This window comes from Volvox carteri (genome assembly GCF_000143455.1).
Source record: "Volvox carteri f. nagariensis unplaced genomic scaffold VOLCAscaffold_84, whole genome shotgun sequence".
In the NCBI taxonomy this organism is placed as follows: domain Eukaryota; kingdom Viridiplantae; phylum Chlorophyta; class Chlorophyceae; order Chlamydomonadales; family Volvocaceae; genus Volvox; species Volvox carteri.
The window spans coordinates 268540-285171 of NW_003307627.1; the positions used below are offsets into that span (position 1 = coordinate 268540).

General features: G+C 55.7%; 2 protein-coding genes across 2 annotated transcripts in view; one reads left to right on the forward strand and one right to left on the reverse strand.

Moving 5' to 3' along the window:
* VOLCADRAFT_107941 (uncharacterized protein) overlaps nucleotides 1–1312 on the forward strand; it is a 3733-nt gene extending 2421 nt beyond the window's left edge. Inside the window, exon 2 of the mRNA XM_002957991.1 lies at nucleotides 190–1312. Within this exon, the coding sequence (XP_002958037.1) occupies nucleotides 190–960 (771 nt within the window). The 3' untranslated portion in view covers nucleotides 961–1312. The remainder of the gene's footprint in view (nucleotides 1–189) is intronic.
* An 8205-nt stretch (nucleotides 1313–9517) lies between these two features.
* Nucleotides 9518–15621, reverse strand: VOLCADRAFT_99250 (uncharacterized protein; the record flags this gene model as incomplete). The annotated part of the gene is made up of 5 exons (XM_002958018.1): nucleotides 9518–9733; nucleotides 9932–10093; nucleotides 10432–10665; nucleotides 11257–11371; nucleotides 15089–15621. The coding sequence occupies 5 exons, from the start codon at nucleotides 15619–15621 to the stop codon at nucleotides 9518–9520; spliced, it is 1260 nt and encodes a 419-aa protein (XP_002958064.1).
* Between the last annotated feature and the right edge of the window lie 1011 nt (nucleotides 15622–16632).

The window sequence follows — 16632 nt, forward strand, 5'->3', positions numbered from 1 at the left end:
CAGATTGCGGCCGTCATTGTGTCTCGAGTAGGCTCCAAGACTTGGCAATCGTATGCGTCTCATTTCGCGGCATTCGTGCGTTTCTGCGTCAGTGAAGACCTTGAGTTCTTGCCGGCGTCCCGGTATACCGGGTTGTTGTGGGCACAGTACCTGGCTGCCCGTGGTTCTGTTCGGGCTCGCACCGCGCAGCCCTACTTCAGCGCGGTTAATACAGTGCACGATTTGTTAGGGCTGGCTAAGCCGTGTGATGGGGATAATGTGCTGTTGTCGGCGTTCCGTAAGGGCTGGGAGCGGCTGCAGGTCTCACTGGCCCCTACCTCGTCCCTTGTCCTCGCCTTCAGTGCTTCGGACGCCTGGAGGCTATACGACCGGCTCCCGTCCGTCCCGGTTGCGTCGGATTTGTTTGTCCCTCTTTTGTTCGTCGTCCTTGGCTTCTGTCTATTTTTGCGTCCCGACTCCTTGCTGTCTGTCGTCTGGGCGCGGGTTTCGGTTGTTGATGAGGAGCCTGTGTTTCAGTACAAGCCTTTGCACTGGAAAGGCCGTATTACAGCCCCTGAGTTGGCCCCGGTGTTGCAGTTCCCGCTGGGGGGCCTCCCGTTTCTCCGGGTTGCCCTCCTGCAGAAGCTGTCCCGGGACCCTGCGCGTTTATGGCCGGAGCGCCAGACGACTCANGGGGCCGAGCGTTGGTTCGATCGTGTTTTGGCGCAGTGTGGCCTGGAGGGCCTTCGTTCCGTCCACACCCTTTATAGTTTGCGGCGGGGTGGTGCCTCGGCCGCCCGTGCGGCGGGAGTGCCACTGGATATCATCGAAGCATTTGGTGGCTGGGCCGCAGGCTCGTCGGCGTTGCGGGAGAACTACCTCGATTTGGGGGTCCGTGGCTGCCCTCGTGCGGTCGCCTTCTTTGGCCCTCTCGCGGCCCGGCGTGTCGCGCCGGTGATGGGTCAGTACTTTAACCGCTGAGAGGGGGTGTCTTTCCTTTTGGCAATAGACTCGTAGCAGGAGCTAATGCGGGCTATGCGAAGCTTGAGCCGGGTTAGCTAAGGCGTAGGGCCTTACGGCCGTTTTAAGTGGTACGACTTGAGGCCGGCGATCCGTGTCCTCAGGATCGTCTTTTGCATAAATAGCGCGTGTTGCAGGTTTTCTGTATCTTGTTTTTGTTGTTCAGCACGCGCCCCGCCCTCCCACCCTGGAGGCCGCGTCGCCCGCCCTTTTCGCTCTACTACATTATTTCTTTTCCTTTTGGTTCGGTGCGGCCTTTTCATCGATCAGGCCGTAAGAGCACAGCCAATATCTGTAACAGAAATGGCAATGGCAATAGACTCGTAGCAGGAGCTAATAAGCAGCCCCTCGCACAAATGTGTCCGGTCGTACTTCGCGAATAAAGTGTTCGTACATCGTCCCAAAAAAGCCAGGAGCGAATTTTGCCGCGCAGATGCGCGCGTGCGATTCACAAAATGCGCCTGTACAAGTGTATATAAATTTTCTTGGCGGATGAGGACCACGTGCGCCAGCGCGTTGCGCAAGTGGGCATGTTGGCCATAGCCGCACGCGGCATGCATGCTGGACTATTGCCTGGATGCTTTGCAGTAACTGAAAGCACCGAAAGCCTACGTCGTAGCTTGCAAGACTGGGCTCGTGAAACGCCTGCTTTCTGTAGCGCAGCGCATACAGCACCTTGTTCCGACTAAAGTCAAGTTACACTCTTACGAAAATAATTATAACAAACGCACAATTAGGTAAAGATAAAAATCGCGAAAGTCGTTCAGAACCTTGCAATGGCGTTTTGTCAGGCATGTCGCCCTCGTGTATCTCCGCCGTCACGTTGTACAAGAACGCTGCACGGGCATGGAGGGCGGGAGGGTGGATGTGAGGTTGGCGGGATGGCGGGGCGGAAGTGGAGGCATGCAGGGGCGGGGAGTGACAGATACGGACCCTGTGGCCACATGGCCGGGCAGCTGGAAAGCGGGCAGAGGGGACGGCAGCTGGCGCAAGCGAGCAATGGGCAGCAAGGGCGCTCGCATAGCCCACACAGCAACTGGACACTTGACGCTTGACGGATAGGGTCCGACGATTTCAGCGCTAGCCTTCTGGACGTTGAGCAGTGCTGTTGTATTTGGGCACGATCGCACTTAAGGTTTCATTCACGGTGCATACATGTCCGACCTTAACTCGTGTGAAAACGGCTGCTGCTGCCCATACGGACAGCAGCGCTTGGGATGGTCTATTGCGTGAGCGTTGGGGGAAAGGGGGGGGCCCGCTGCGCTCCTTTCTATGTCCGCTCGTCGCGTGCTCGGGTGCAAGTTGGTAGCGTGCGAGTTCACCCATCATGTTGCCTGTTCTGGCATGGCCATCCACGCGCGACAGGAAACTTGAATCTAGGCCTTATTCTTCGTTCCCACATCATAGCAAAGGACCGACGCAACGTGTACTGTACACGCGCTGTTGCTATGGTGCTGTTCTTGTTCTTGTTGTTGTTGCTGTTGTTCTTGTATACGCGCGCGACGACATGACTGCATGTACATTGCGCCGTGCGCCAAACGCCCTGTAACCAGCTTCGACTAATCTCACATCACAATATGCCACTGCACTTTCCTCTCCAGCCTGGCCACATTCCCTTCCTCGCAAACGTGCTTGGGCACCTTCCTATCCAACACCATACGGGCTTTAGAAACGCGGGCAGCTGCTTCACAAGGACCCCCCGTCGCCCATGCTCGCCATGCGAAGACGAACAGACATAGCTTCGACGCCCTTCAGATTCAGCCCGCCTCTTTTACGCATCCCGTTTGTACGATGCCGCAACTTGTATAAATGCCAGCCTGTGTCGCCTTCTTTTTCACACATTCTTCTGCTTCCTTTTTTTGGCTCAAAGACCAAAGACCCTTTTGCGGACGGCAACCAGCCAGCCTGTCACTTCGCAGACACTTCTTCTACTGTTGCAAACTCGCACAAGATGGCTCCGAAAATGGCACGCCAGTCACAAGTAACACCGCAAACCCTTGCGCCCGTCAACTTGAGCGCTTATGGCACGCCTTCGACAAGCCAGCCGTCCACCTCTTCCGCCGGCACCGAAGCCAAGCCGCCCGTCGACATAGCTGAACGGCTTGAACGGCTTGGGATGGTCTATTGCGTAAGCGTCCCGACTAACGACAGCTCCTGTCTATGTCCGCTCCTCGCGTGCTCGGAAGCAAGTTGGTAGGGGGCAAGTTGGTAGTGTGCGAGAGCACCCATCATGTTGCCTGTTCTGGCATGGCCATCCACGCGCGACAATGAACTTGACTCCTAGGCCGGCTTCTTTGTTCCTACTTCATAGCAAAGGACCGAAGCGACGTGTCCTGTGCGCGCGCTGTTGCTGTGCTGCTGTTCTTCTTCTTCAGTGTTGTTGCATACGCGCGCGCGACGACATGACTGCATGTACATTGCGCCGTGCGCTAAACGACCTGTAAACACCGGCCACTATACTGCTTCAACGCTAATCTCACATTCCAATTTGCCACTGCACTGCTTTCCTCTCCAGCCTGGCCACAATCTATTCCGCGCAAACGTACTTGGGCACCTATCAATCCAACACCATACGGGCTTTGAAAACGCGGCCAGCTGCTTCACAAGGACCCCCCTCTTTAAGATATAGGCGAGTGGAACTGTGTAGGTAAAGCCAACCTTAACCGTTACAGGTATCACAGAACAAGCTTTCAGTCAGAACATCATCTCCTTTATACCAAACATCCCATCTTATCTGTCGTACAGCCGTTAGTGTTCTGGCCGGAACTCAACACTCCCCCTCGGACAGAACACTCGGGCGAATCCAACTCAACGAACACCCAGCCCTTCTCGAAACTGCACGAACTTCCCTTCCGGTAACGGCTTCGTGAGGATATCCGCTACCATGCTGGTAGTGGGACAGTACTCAAACTTCACCTGCCCCATAGATACCCTCTCACGCACAAAGTGATGGATCACATCGATGTGCTTCGCGCGTTCCGAAACAATCGGATTCTTTATCAGACTTAATGCTCCCTGGTTGTCACCCCAGATACGCATCACGTCGATCTCACACCCAAACTCGGGCAGAAGTTTCCTCAGCCAGAGCGCTTCACGAGTAGCTAAGGACGCCGCCATATACTCGGCCTCCACAGTCGATGCTGCTACAGTCGGTTGCAACCGACTCTTCCAGCTGACGGCTCCACCGCCAAGGATAAAGGCATATCCAGTTGTCGAACGGCGGTTGTCTCGGTCCACTGCCCAGTCCGCATCGGCATAACCCTCAATTGCCTTGCTGTCCCTGGCAAAACATAAACCGAAACTCGCAGTCCCTTTCAGATATCTCAGGATATCCTTAGCAGCCTCCCAGTGAGCCTTCGCCGGCTCAGACATATACCGCGCCAACTTAAACACAGCATGCGCGATATCAGGACGCGTGCACACTGCCAGATACATCAAACCACCAATCAACTCTCGGTAGCGCGTTGCATCCAACAATACCTGATCGATATCACTTGTACGGTTCAGAACTAGACTTGGCGTCATAGGAACCGACTTAGGTACTGCATCCTCCATCCCGAACTTGGCCAACAATTCGGCCGTATATCGCTGCTGCGATATTTTGACCTCGCCTAGCTCCTTGCTCCGACTGATTTCCATACCCAAAAAGAACGACACCTCCCCCAAATCACGGAGGTCAAATTCAGCCTTCAACTCTTGCTTTATACGGGCTACTTCCTCGCTTTTGTTGCTAGCAAGTCGTCAACGTGAGCGTATAGCCACACAACAAATGACTGTTCTTCCAGCGTAAAGAAGCTGGGATCCGCATCAGAAACCTTGAAACCAATAGCCTCGAGCGTTTCCCGCAGCTTCTGGTGCCAAGCTCTGCCTGCCTGGTGTAAACCATACAACGCTTTCCGCAACAGACACTTCATACCTGCGCCACCTGTTTCAAAACCAGGCGGTTGGTCACAATAAATCACCTCCTCCAGCGTCCCGTTGAGGAACGCAGTGCGCACGTCTAGGTGGTGAACCTCAAATCCTTCAGCCGCGGCCTTCGCCAGGAATGTACGCAACGTCACCTGATTGCTACCAGGCGCGAATACCTCGTTGAAATCAACACCTTCCTTCTGCTTATAGCCCTTAGCTACCAACCGGGCTTTGTATCGTTCCACTTGTCCGTCTACACCCCGCTTCACGTCATACACCCACTTCACCGGAATCGGTTTCACCCCAGGCGGCGGTACCTTCAGCTCCCACGTGTCTAATGCGTGGATAGATCCGATTTCTTCAGCCATCGCCTCCTGCCATTTGTCCCGTTCCGGAGAGGCCATCGCCTCTTCGTAGGTGCTCGGGATGTTGACGTCCGATACATTAACAGCAAGGTTGAGTCGTTGGGGTGGATGACGGTCACATTGGGGATAACGGTGTTGTGTAGAGGCAGCTGCACCAGCCTTATCCTCCCCCTCAGCTGCCTTACTGACAGCTTTAGGTTTCCCCTTAGTGGTCCCGCTGGTAGTCTTAGGCTTCCCTTTGGCGGAATCGGCTGCACTGCCGGTAGCCGTAGGTTCCTCCTCAGGTGCCTCAGGTGCTGCGCCAACTACCATAGGCTCCCCCTCATTCAACTCAGCTGAATCTCCAATCGCCGCGTTCCCCTGACTATCCTCTACGGCCTCACTCGGACTAAACTGCTCCCCTTGCCGGGGAGGGGCTGCAGTCTTGCAACTACTGCTAGCCACATCGTCCTCATCATCAGTATCGCTTCCGCTGCCGCTGCTTTCGCTATCATCCGCAGGCAGCGTGTGGGACGTTGGCGTCTCCTCAAAAAGCACGCTCCTGCTCACTACGATACACTTAGACCCGTCTAATAAAATCCGGTATCCTTTGCAGTTGCGCTCGTAGCCCACCAAGACACCCTTCTGGCTCGTTGCATCGAGCTTATTGCGGTGCCTCCTCTCGACATGCACCCACGCAGTACACCCAAACACGCGCAAATCAGAGACATCTGGCTTCACACGGTGGAAACCTTCAAAGGGTGTTATCTGCTTGCCCGACACAGGCGAACAATTATGCAGGGCACATGCAGTGGTAATAGCTTCGGCCCATAATTCATGCGGCAATCCTGAGTCTTGCAACATCGCGCGGGTCTTCTCCAGGAGTGTGCGGTTCAGCCTCTCAGCACGGCCATTTTGCTCAGGAGTGTACGGCACGGACGTGTCATGCTGGACCCCCTTACCCTTAAGGTACTGTCCTAGAGCCTTATTCAAATACTCCCCACCACGATCCGACTGAACTGCTAGGAGCTTCTTGCCCGATTGGGTCTCTAACAGCTGCAATACTTCCTGGGCCGCTTCCGGAACTTCTCCCTTTGTCCCTACACAGCGCACCACTGCAAAACTCGAATGCTCATCCAGAAACGTGGCGACATACCTTGACCCGCCCATAGACGGAACAGGCATCTCACACACATCCATATGCACTCGCTGCAAAACACGGTTTGCTGCATTCCCAGACGGAGGAAAAGACGTGCGGGTATGCTTGGCCTTCACACACGGCTCACAGATACTCTTCTCCTTCACCTTCTCCCGGATTTCAGCCGCGCTCAGGCCCATACCAGTGACCATTTCATCAGATACAAGCTTCTCTAGATTACCGTACCCTATGTGTCCGAACCGACGATGCCAAAGTCCCGCAGATTCGGACAAGACCGCCAGGGTTTGAATGCACTCCCCCTGGCCCAACCGGGTCGCCTTTAGGTAGTAATGGGTGCCTACTCGCACACACGGGATTTGCTCCCCGTACTCCCACTCCAGGCTTGTGTACTTCCTCATCCACGGAGAAAGCATTTTAGGGTGAACCGGGAATCGGCTGACAAGACGTTTCGGCTGCCTAACCACAGCAACCGGCCCACGAAAATCCACGTGGTAACCCTTCAGACCTAGTTCGCCTACCGAAATCAGCTTGTGACCTAATCCCGGCGCATGATACACATTCTTTAGGGTAATCTTAATCTTGCCATTCTCTCCCTCTGCTTCTAGCAGGACGGTACCCACTCCAACCATCTTGCAAATCGCACCCGCCACACCTTCTAGGACTATGCCATCCGTGAGCGGTACGTACTCGCTGAAGTCCGACCGGTCGTCCGTAACATGGACGGCCGCTGCCGAGTCCATTTTCCAAGCCAGCTTGGCGAGCGACTTCTCAGCTGTTGCCTGGATTTCCGTGGCTTCGGAGGTGGTGGAGGTGGTTAGGGCCATTACCAGCTGCTTGCTGCGTCGGTTGTTGCCCTTGTTGTTGCCCCTTGTGACGAGCGGGCACTGAGACTTGATATGCCCAAGAACGCCACATTTATGGCACTTATGGGTTGCGTAGGGGTTGATGGAAACATCAGGCCCGCCAGAGCTGGTACTCGCCCCGATGTTGACATTTCCCTGGCCTTTACCAGCTCCACTACGGTAGTCGCCACCGAAGCCACGGTGGCCTACCCCACTGCTCCGGTTGCTAAACGCCAGGGCCTCGGCCTGGGCCCACTCTGCGTTGTTGTCACCTTGCATCCGCTCCACCAGGAGTAGAGCGGCCTTGATTTCCGAAAGCTTCATGTCGCTCGGCGGCTTGGCAGCAAAAAGCATCTGCTGCATTTGGAATTTCTTATGCAAACCACCCAAGATGGCCAGGGTGAATTGGCATTCATCGATCTTCGAGCCCACTGCAACCATTTGCTCACGCAGATCTTCTGCTTCCTCGAAGTAATCAACAACGGACTGGCCTGTCCGTTGCTTCAGGTTGCTAAATTTCTGCTTTATGAACAAGATGTTCGCTCCGATCTCAGAGACGCATTCGGCGCGGATCGCATCCCACGCCTGTGAAAACGGGGCACCGTGTATTTCACCAGCTGCGATTTTGCCTTCATGGACTTGTCGGCGACGGCGCTTGGCAGGTCTTCTGCCTCGTCCCACAAGTCCTTGCCGGCCAAACAGTACTTCATGGCCGTCCGCCAGCGAAAATAGTTGGCGTAGCTATCTAAACGCTCTACATCATTGTCCTTCCCCATACTCGTCCTATCTCTAAGCCAGAGAGTTGCTAAGCCAGCAAGTTCGGACACAGTACTTAAGCAAAATGCTCGCTCGCTTGCCGCGGCGGCGCGGGGCTCATAACCTGTTAAGATATAGGCGAGTGGAACTGTGTAGGTAAAGCCAACCTTAACCGTTACAGGTATCACAGAACAAGCTTTCAGTCAGAACATCATCTCCTTTATACCAAACATCCCATCTTATCTGTCGTACAGCCGTTAGTGTTCTGGCCGGAACTCAACATTATTTACCTCTGAGGGACGGGCAGACTTAGAAGGGGGGGCCGCCGAGCCGGAAGGACCACCGGCTTGCTTGGCGATGCCCTCGCTCCAGAGCTGCTTGACCTCATCCAAACGGACTTCGGGATTAAGGTGGCGCTGCAGAAGCGCCTGGAAAGCGCAATTCTGCAGCATATCCACGTCAAGAAACGCGGCCAGATTGCTGTCCAGCGTCTCGCAGATGCCATCAATAATTATCGTCTTACGCCTAGTGTCCGACGTACTCGGAGGCGGCGATGTAGGTGACAAATCCCGAAGCTGCGCTTGGACATCCTTCAGGGCGGAGGTTATTTCGCCCAAGCGCTAGCCGTATTCGGCGAGAATGCCGTGAACCTCTCCCTTAAAGGAAGATAATTCCGCTTGAAGAGCGGGGACTTGATTTTCGCGAAGGCGAGGCGCGCTGCGCGGCATCCGAGGGCGATTCCGCCGGAGAATCAACGTCCATCTGTGGACAATTAACAGGAATATTATTAATATGATGTTCCTTATTGGGAATAGCCAAAGGGCGTTCATCTTCGTCGTCGGAATTAGTAGCCTCGGGCGCAGCAGGGTCCTATTCCTGAAGGGATGCTTCGCGATACCTTTCATACGATTTTTGAAGCTTAAGGAATTTAGTCAAACGCCTTTGCGCGGCCTTATTGTAGCGCATCGCGTCAAGGAGGATCGAACTTGACGCTCGATACCAATGTAGCAGTCGCTCACCTGACGGGAGGACTGACAGAGCGGAAGCGTGGAGTTATTAGTCCTCGCCGATGTAGGAAGAAGTCCAACCAAGCGGCAAGCACTAGCGTACATAAGATGTGTACGTAACGGTTAGAGACGGCGGCAGCAGAGTCTTGAACTCCGAACACCTAGTAATGTGATACGTCAGTGTCTGGCCAGAACACCCCGCCCGGGTAGCTTATATCTCGGCCTACCTGCCGGATAATCTCTACTACGGACTTTGCCGTACTAGGATAATGTTGGTGGGGCCCGGGGCCCCAGCCCGTTAGATTCGCTTAAGAACAGCTGCCCAGTTCGCGACATGTGACGAAACTCGGAACATGTACGAAACTTGAGTCAAATCGTTTACAAATTAACAGTTATTGTTAAAAGTAATCGTTAAAATATTCTAAGGGAAATGTAGCTTGCTACACCAGCAGTACAGCACCCTGTACAAACTGCCGTGTACATTATAGTATTAAAGTATTATTAAAAGTATACACCGGCGCCCTCAGGCATACGAGGGTAGGCCACCGGCCGGGGCTCCCCATCGGGTAGCAGCTGCTGCAGGCGGCCCCCCCTGGGACCCCCCCCTCTACCCGCCGCCACCGTCCCTGCCCTCACGGTGGTGTACGACAACCCTGGAGAGGACGCGTCCGGGCCGCCAGGGGCAGTCACCGCAGCCGCCGCCCCCGCCGCTGCTGGCTGCAGCAGCAACGAATGGCAGGTCGCAGCGGTGGCAGTCATGATCATCGTCGCCGTGGCAATGTGGGGGTGTGCGGGGGTTTGTGCCTCTCGCAAGACTCAATACGCTGCGTGTTGCCCCGCCGCCAGCGTGACCTCAGTTGCCGTACGTCCCGTGTTATCCCGAGTGGTCCTGCTGGCGCCCTGACATAGCAGCACCTCCACGGCGGCCACCAGGCCCAGGCGGGCAGCGGTGTGCAGGGGTGTCCCCCCTGTGGCGGGATCTCGTTCCGTGTCGGGCCCACCGGCTGCAGCCGCCAGCAGCGGCAGCAGGTGCACGTGCCGCCGTAGAACCGCCAATGTCAAGGGGCCACGGCCGGACTGCAAAACCACACATTCATACATGCATACAAGCAAACATCTGTACGCATGAATTCATCAGGCGTTGGTAAGCGGTGATGGTGGAGAGGACTGGTAGCTGTGAGATAGACCTGCAGGTGGACCGGGGGAGACAACCGCCTGTCTGTCTGTCTGTCTGTCCGACGCATGAATGGATACATCATTCAAACGAGCTTGCGGCTAACTGGCCCCCCAATCCCCACCCCTTTCCCCCGCCGTGGACTTTGGACACCTTCCGGCAGCAGTTCATTCCTTCTGGTTTCCTTGCATTCCTTGCATTCCTTGATTTCCCCCCTTCCCTCCCTCTCTCCCCTCCTCACCGCATCCACGCACAGCCGCAGTCTGTTGGTCTCCATCCCCCGCAGCAATACCCCGCAGGTCCCCTCCTTGCCGGCACACACCGCCGCCAGCAGGGGGCAGTGGCCCTCGCAGTCCCGCAGACTCAGCAGCAAGGACCTGGTCTCCGGGGGATCCCGGTTACATCGGCCCAGCAGTTCCAGGGTGGTCGCCACCTGGCCGGCAGCTGCTGCGAGATGAAGAGGGGTGCGACCAGCCTGGGGGTGAGGGGGTAGGTGAGGGGTTGAGGGGGTGGGCGGTGTTGTTGTTGATGTTGTTACAGGGTGGTTAAGCTTCACCAGTGGCCTCCTTCCCGAGGCAATTCCCTGCTCTCCCCTGCTAGAGGGGCACCCTAAGCCATTCACCCCATCCGACTTCAGAGTGTACTGTTTGAGTTTGGCAACTCACCACCAGCATCCAACCAAATCTAGCGGATCAACGGCGCGTCAACTTAGTTCCTGGTCAGCTCGCGAGTTGACTTTATCACGTCCTACACCGTCCACAAGATGGGGGGCCACCTCCCATTTCTTCACCTCTCAAACACCCCGAGAGGTCAGCAGGCGGATTTGAACCCGGACGCGCCGGGACGCGACGGGAGCAGAAGCCAGGCCTTAACTTCTGCCAGCCGCCTGCCTGTTGTTGTTCTTCTGGACAACGATTGCTTGGTGTGCGTTGCGAACGGGGGGGTTGTGGGGTCGTGGATGCTGTTGGGGAGAGTTTGGCCCGCCTGGAACTGCCCCCTCCTCCTAGCCACCCGCCCGCCCACGGGGGCCCCCCACAGATACACACACACGCGCGCGCGCACCCACCTTGTCCTGCAGTGTTGTTTTGGCACGTCGCGCCAGCAGCTCCCTGACCACCACGTCGAACCCCTTGGCAGCGGCAAGGTGGAGCGCAGTCTGGCCCTCCTGGGTCAGGTGGCCCCTCGGCAGGGGCAGGGGGATGGGGTGGCGGGAAAGACAAAGGAATGAGCTTCCCTGTGGCAGAGCCGCCTGCCATGTGGGCACTATCCTAACACCTGTAGAGGAACTCCTAGGAAACCTCGGATAAGCATCATGTGTCCTTAAGTCCTACTATAGCTCAGCTCCTGGATCACAGCGCAGGGCCGGGTGAAGAGTGTTGGCATGGCGTTTCGAGGGGGCACTGGGAAGTGAGTGGGGAGAGCGCGAGGCAGGGGCTGGACACGCGACCGTATGGAAGGATTTTGCCGCGCCGCATTTCCTACAAATTCAACGTGTTGTATTGACTTCCTTCAGGAGCCCACTTGTCTCGACGCCGACCAATCCATGACATTGGAAGCATGAAAAGCCATGCACCCCCGCGCGGACTCCCGAAGACGGTGCGAAGCCTCCCTGGAGTCCGCTTACGGAATCGCCCAGCGCGAGGCTTTCCCGACCTGCGACCTGAGTTCAGATAAAATTATTTATTCAATCAATCTGTTTGCCTGCGATCTATGGAGCTTTTAAAATTGCAAAGAATGATCAAGCAGAACCGCCATGATCAAGCAGAACCGCTGTTCCTGATCAGCGAATGTAAAGCTATTGATTGAAATTACTGTTGCAGCGAGAAGCGTCGTGCTGGGCGATTCCGTTGGCGGACTCCAGGGAGGCTTCGCACCGTCTCCGGGAGTCCGCGCGGGGGTGCGCCATGCACCCGTGCGGGGGTGCGCCATGTAACAAAGCTCGGCAGTTGGCGAAGCAGTTACAATAAGAATTATCCAACGATAAAGGTGGTATTGATAAATACCGTTTGGTATTGGAAAGATTATGAATAGTTCTTGGATGTACCGTTGGTACGATAACCGTTGGCCCGGTGAGCTGAGGGCCGCCTTAGCGGCGTTACATTCCCCCCCTCGTGAATGCGAACCCATCCTCGGGGCGCCTTGAGTGAGGTGGATGTTTAGGGTAGAGGTACGCCTTTTGCGTACAGTTTCCCATGGTAAGCGCGGATTGCCTCTGGGCATCCTTGGTTGCAGTCCTTTGCAGACTCCCAGGAGTCGTACTCGGGGCCCAGTTTGTGCCACCTGACGAGGTACTCCGTGGTGATGCGGCGCCTGCTGCGAGACTGCCGTTGGGCGTGTATCTCGTCCACGTACCACAAGGGTTCGCCCTCAGCTGCGGGAATCGCAGGTGGGGGTGGCGCGTTGCTGCCAGCCTTGTAGGCTTTGAGTTTAGAGACGTGGAATACGTCATGCGTGCGCAAGTGTGCTGGGAGCTGTAGTCGAACCGCGGCTTCGCCCACCTTGGCAGTGATGGGGAAGGGGCCGATGTAGCGTGGCATGAATTTGCCAAGGCCTTTCATGTTTGGTGCCCGGAACGTGAAGTTCTTGGTGCTCAGCAGGACTTGCTGTCCAACCTCAAACTGGGCTTCACGGCGAGCTTTGTCCGCGTATTTGGCTTGGCGCTGCTTTGCGGCGTCGAGGCACTTAGTGGCAATTGTAACCCGTTGGGTGAGGCTGTCGGCGAGTTCATCTGCCGCCGGATATTTGGACTGCTGCAGTGGCAAGTCGCGATTGTGTGGTAGGGACATGGTGCGTCCATAGACGATGTAGAACGGTGTTTGTCCGGTGGACTCGTTCTTGCTGTTGTTGATGGCGAATTCTGCCTTTGGCAGCGAGTCTTCCCAGTCCGTTAGGTCGGGACCGACCCACGTAGTTATGCAGGACCTCCTGCAGCACGCGGTTCGCGTGCTCGGTTTGACCATCCGTTTGCGGGTGGAATGACGAGGACATGAGCTGGTTTTACGCCCAGTTGTTTGGCTGTGTTGCGCATGGCTTGTGCCGTGAACCGTGGGTCATGATCCGTGAGGAGCGTGGTGATTCGACCATGTTTGCAGATGATGTGGTTTACCAGCATCTTTGTGAAGCCGATGGTGGTGAGTTGGTCCGTTGTGGGCATCAGTGAGACCATCTTCGAGAACTTGTCTACGAAAACACAAATGGCTGTGTTGCTGGAAGGGGTCTGCGGTAGGCTGGTGATAAAGTCGCAGGAGACCACCTGCCATGGGCCCATTGGGGTGGGCAGGGGTTGTAGTTTGCCTGCTGGCTTTTGATTATCGGGTTTGTTGCGTTGGCACTGCGGGCATTCGTGTACGTAGCTCGACGGCACTGTACATGCCAGGCCACCAGATGCGTTTAGCAACTGTGTGCAGTGTCTTCACCACGCCACGATGTCCGGCAAGCGGTGCATCGTGGTAGGCGTGTAGGATGTCTTTTCGCAGTTGCGGGTCATTGGGCACGATAATTTTCTTGCCCTTAAACCACATGCCGTCGGTGAACGAGGCAGTGCCCCAGTTGACGTCCGGTTTGTCCGGCATTACCGCCCTTAGGCGGTCTGCCAGGGTAGGTTCCGTTGGGGACCCGTCGGTAGGCATGCCTATGTGCCTCAAGGCTGCGACCACGGTGGGGGTGTATGGATGCGGGAAAGGGGGTCGGCAACGTTCTTGCGCCCCGGCCGGTACTGCCACGTGTAGTGGAAGCGGCACAGAAACTCTTGCCACCACGCTTGGCGTCGTGACAGGTCCTTTTTTGTTTCAAACCAAATGTTCGGATGGTGGTCGGTGACCAGCGTGAAGGTGTCTTGTGCGGTTTCCAGGTACGGTCGCCACTCTTGTAGGGTGTTAATCGTACCCAGGAGCTCTTGCTCTGTGGTAGTGTAGTTGATTTCGGCTGGCGTGAACTTTTTGCTGGTGTATGCAATGGGATGTCCGTCCTGCAGCAGCACGCCGCCTGTGCCGTAGATGCTAGCGTCGGTTACAACTTCGAATGGTTTGGCGAAATCAGGAAGGTGTAGCACCAGGGTGTTGGCGAGGGCGTTTTTAATGCCATCGAAGGCCTGTTGGTGTGTGTTCGTCCATTCGGTCAGCCTTTTGCTGCCGGTGAGGGCTGTAAGTGGAGTCGCTAGCGACGAGTACCCCTGGATGAACTTGCGGAAGTAGTTCGCAAGGCCTAGGAAACCGTGCAGCACCGTCATGTCTTTTGGAACGGGATAGTTCTTAACGGCCTCGATCTTGCGGGGATCCACCTTGAGTCCCTCACGGCCGACGATGTGGCCTAGGAAGTTTACTTCGGGCTTGTTCAGCTCGCACTTCTCACGTTTTGCGTGGAAACACGCCCCTTTGAGGGATTTGAGGACCGTGCGCATGTGTTCGAGGTGACTTGATGGATCTTTGCTGAAGATGAGGATATCGTCCAGGTAAACAACACAGTAACCAGCATCGATGTGTTTTTTAAGCACGGTGTTCATGACCTTTTGGAAGGTCGCCGGTGCGTTCGTCAACCTGAAGCACAGTACTTTGTACTGGAACGTCCCGAAGGGTGTTATGAAGCTGGTTTTGGGGATGTCCTCCTCCATGATGTGGATTTGATGATAGCCGCTTTGTAGGTCGAGGGACGAGAATATGCTCGCGCCCTGAAGTTTGTTGAGGAGGTCGGTGATGTTTGGAAGTGGATACCGGTTTTTTACGGTGATTTTGTTGAGGGCGCGGAAGTCGAGGCACATGCGCAGTGAGCCGTCCTTCTTTTGTGCGAAGAGTACGGGCGCACCGAAGGGCGATTTTGATTCCTCGATGAAGCCTTTGGCCAGTAAGTCCGCGAGCTGCTTTTTCAACTCCGTTTGCTCCAACTGGGAAAGTCGGTACGACGGGGAGTATGGTGGCTTTTTGCCAGGTTCTAGCTCGATTGTGTGGCCAGTGCCGAGATCCGGCCCGAGGCCCGTTAAGGGCTCAAAACCCTCCTTATATTCTTCCAGCAGTTTTTCCAGTTTATCTGGCGACACCAGGGTAGGGTCGGACGTGGTCGCCGTTGTGGCGTCCATAGCGTTTAGCTGGGCGATATCGTCACTGGTTATGAAGGCAGCATAACAAGACACTCCTTGTTTCTGCAGTTTTTTAATCTGCTTTAGAGACACCAGGTTCGTGCTAGGTGAAGTGGCCGCGTGTAAGACGGCCGTCACGTAGTTCATGACTGCAACACCTTCGGACTGCGGCCTGTTTAGGCTCTGCAGCCGATATGAGCGGCCGTGGCGTGTCACCATGCAGGTGCCCTGTCCAAAGTCTAGTAATGCACTGTGCTCTCGCATCCAACGGCTGCCGAGAATTAGGTCGATGCCGTCGGCTAGCTTAGGGATAACTTGTGCTACGATTTCGCAGTGGAATCCGTGGATACGGAGCGACATATGCACCTGACCTTGGAGGCGGACGCTATTCGCGCCATCTCCTAGCATGCAAGTAGCTACGTGGCTAGTGAGGGGCTGTAACCCCAGTTTTTGCACAAGTGCAGCGGATACGAAAACGTGCGAAGCACCTGAGTCAACTAAGGCGACAGCATTTGTGCTAGTAAAGTTGCACGGTAGTAGTAGCACGGTGTTTTCAGTCAGAGGTTCTAGTGCAGAACACTTGGACTTTTCCTGGCAGGGGTCGAGCCATGCTTGAAACTCGCTGCTGCAGTTTGGGGACCTGGTGCGGCCACCTCCGGGTTTAGGTTCGGAGAAGATACTGGAGTTTTTTGTAAACTCTTTCAGTAAGGTTAAACCGCGTGTTTGAAATTCCTTTTCTAGGTGGGCGCACTTGGGCACCAAAATAACCGCACTAGTTGTGTCCGGAGCGCGCTGTTTCAAAGTGCTGTAGTTATTCAGCCAAGGAATCACACGATCAGCTGGTGCTGTCCACTAAGATTATGTGAAGTGAACGAGTCTGGACAGGCAAAGTTAGGACAGAGCTTTGTACGTTACAAGATGCGTCGATCGTGAACACCCGACCCGAGGCCTTCTGCAGACACAAAAATACTGAATGAAGTACGCAGTGGCTGCAGTCCACTGTTGGTGGATTCTGGGTTGGTTCCTCTATGTCCATCGGCTCCCCACACATGCTGCCTGAGGCTACGGCGTGGGCAACTTCCTAGGCATCCAACTTTTTGCGGTCCTCATTGTAATGCTGCCGTTTGGCGCATAGGTGGCCCTTGCCAAAGGGCTCTCCGCAATGATAGCAGATGTTTTGTCCCTTGGCCATCTCCCGAACCCATGTCAGCATTTCCATGTGGCTGCCTCGGCCACCATAGGCGCCACCGTGACTGCCACTGTGGCCTCCGTAGCAGCCACCTCGGTTGTTGTGGTCAGCATGGTTGCTGGATCCACCCCGTTGGGTGTGGTTGCCGTGGCCGCCAATCTGTCAGGGTTGGGGGGGGCATC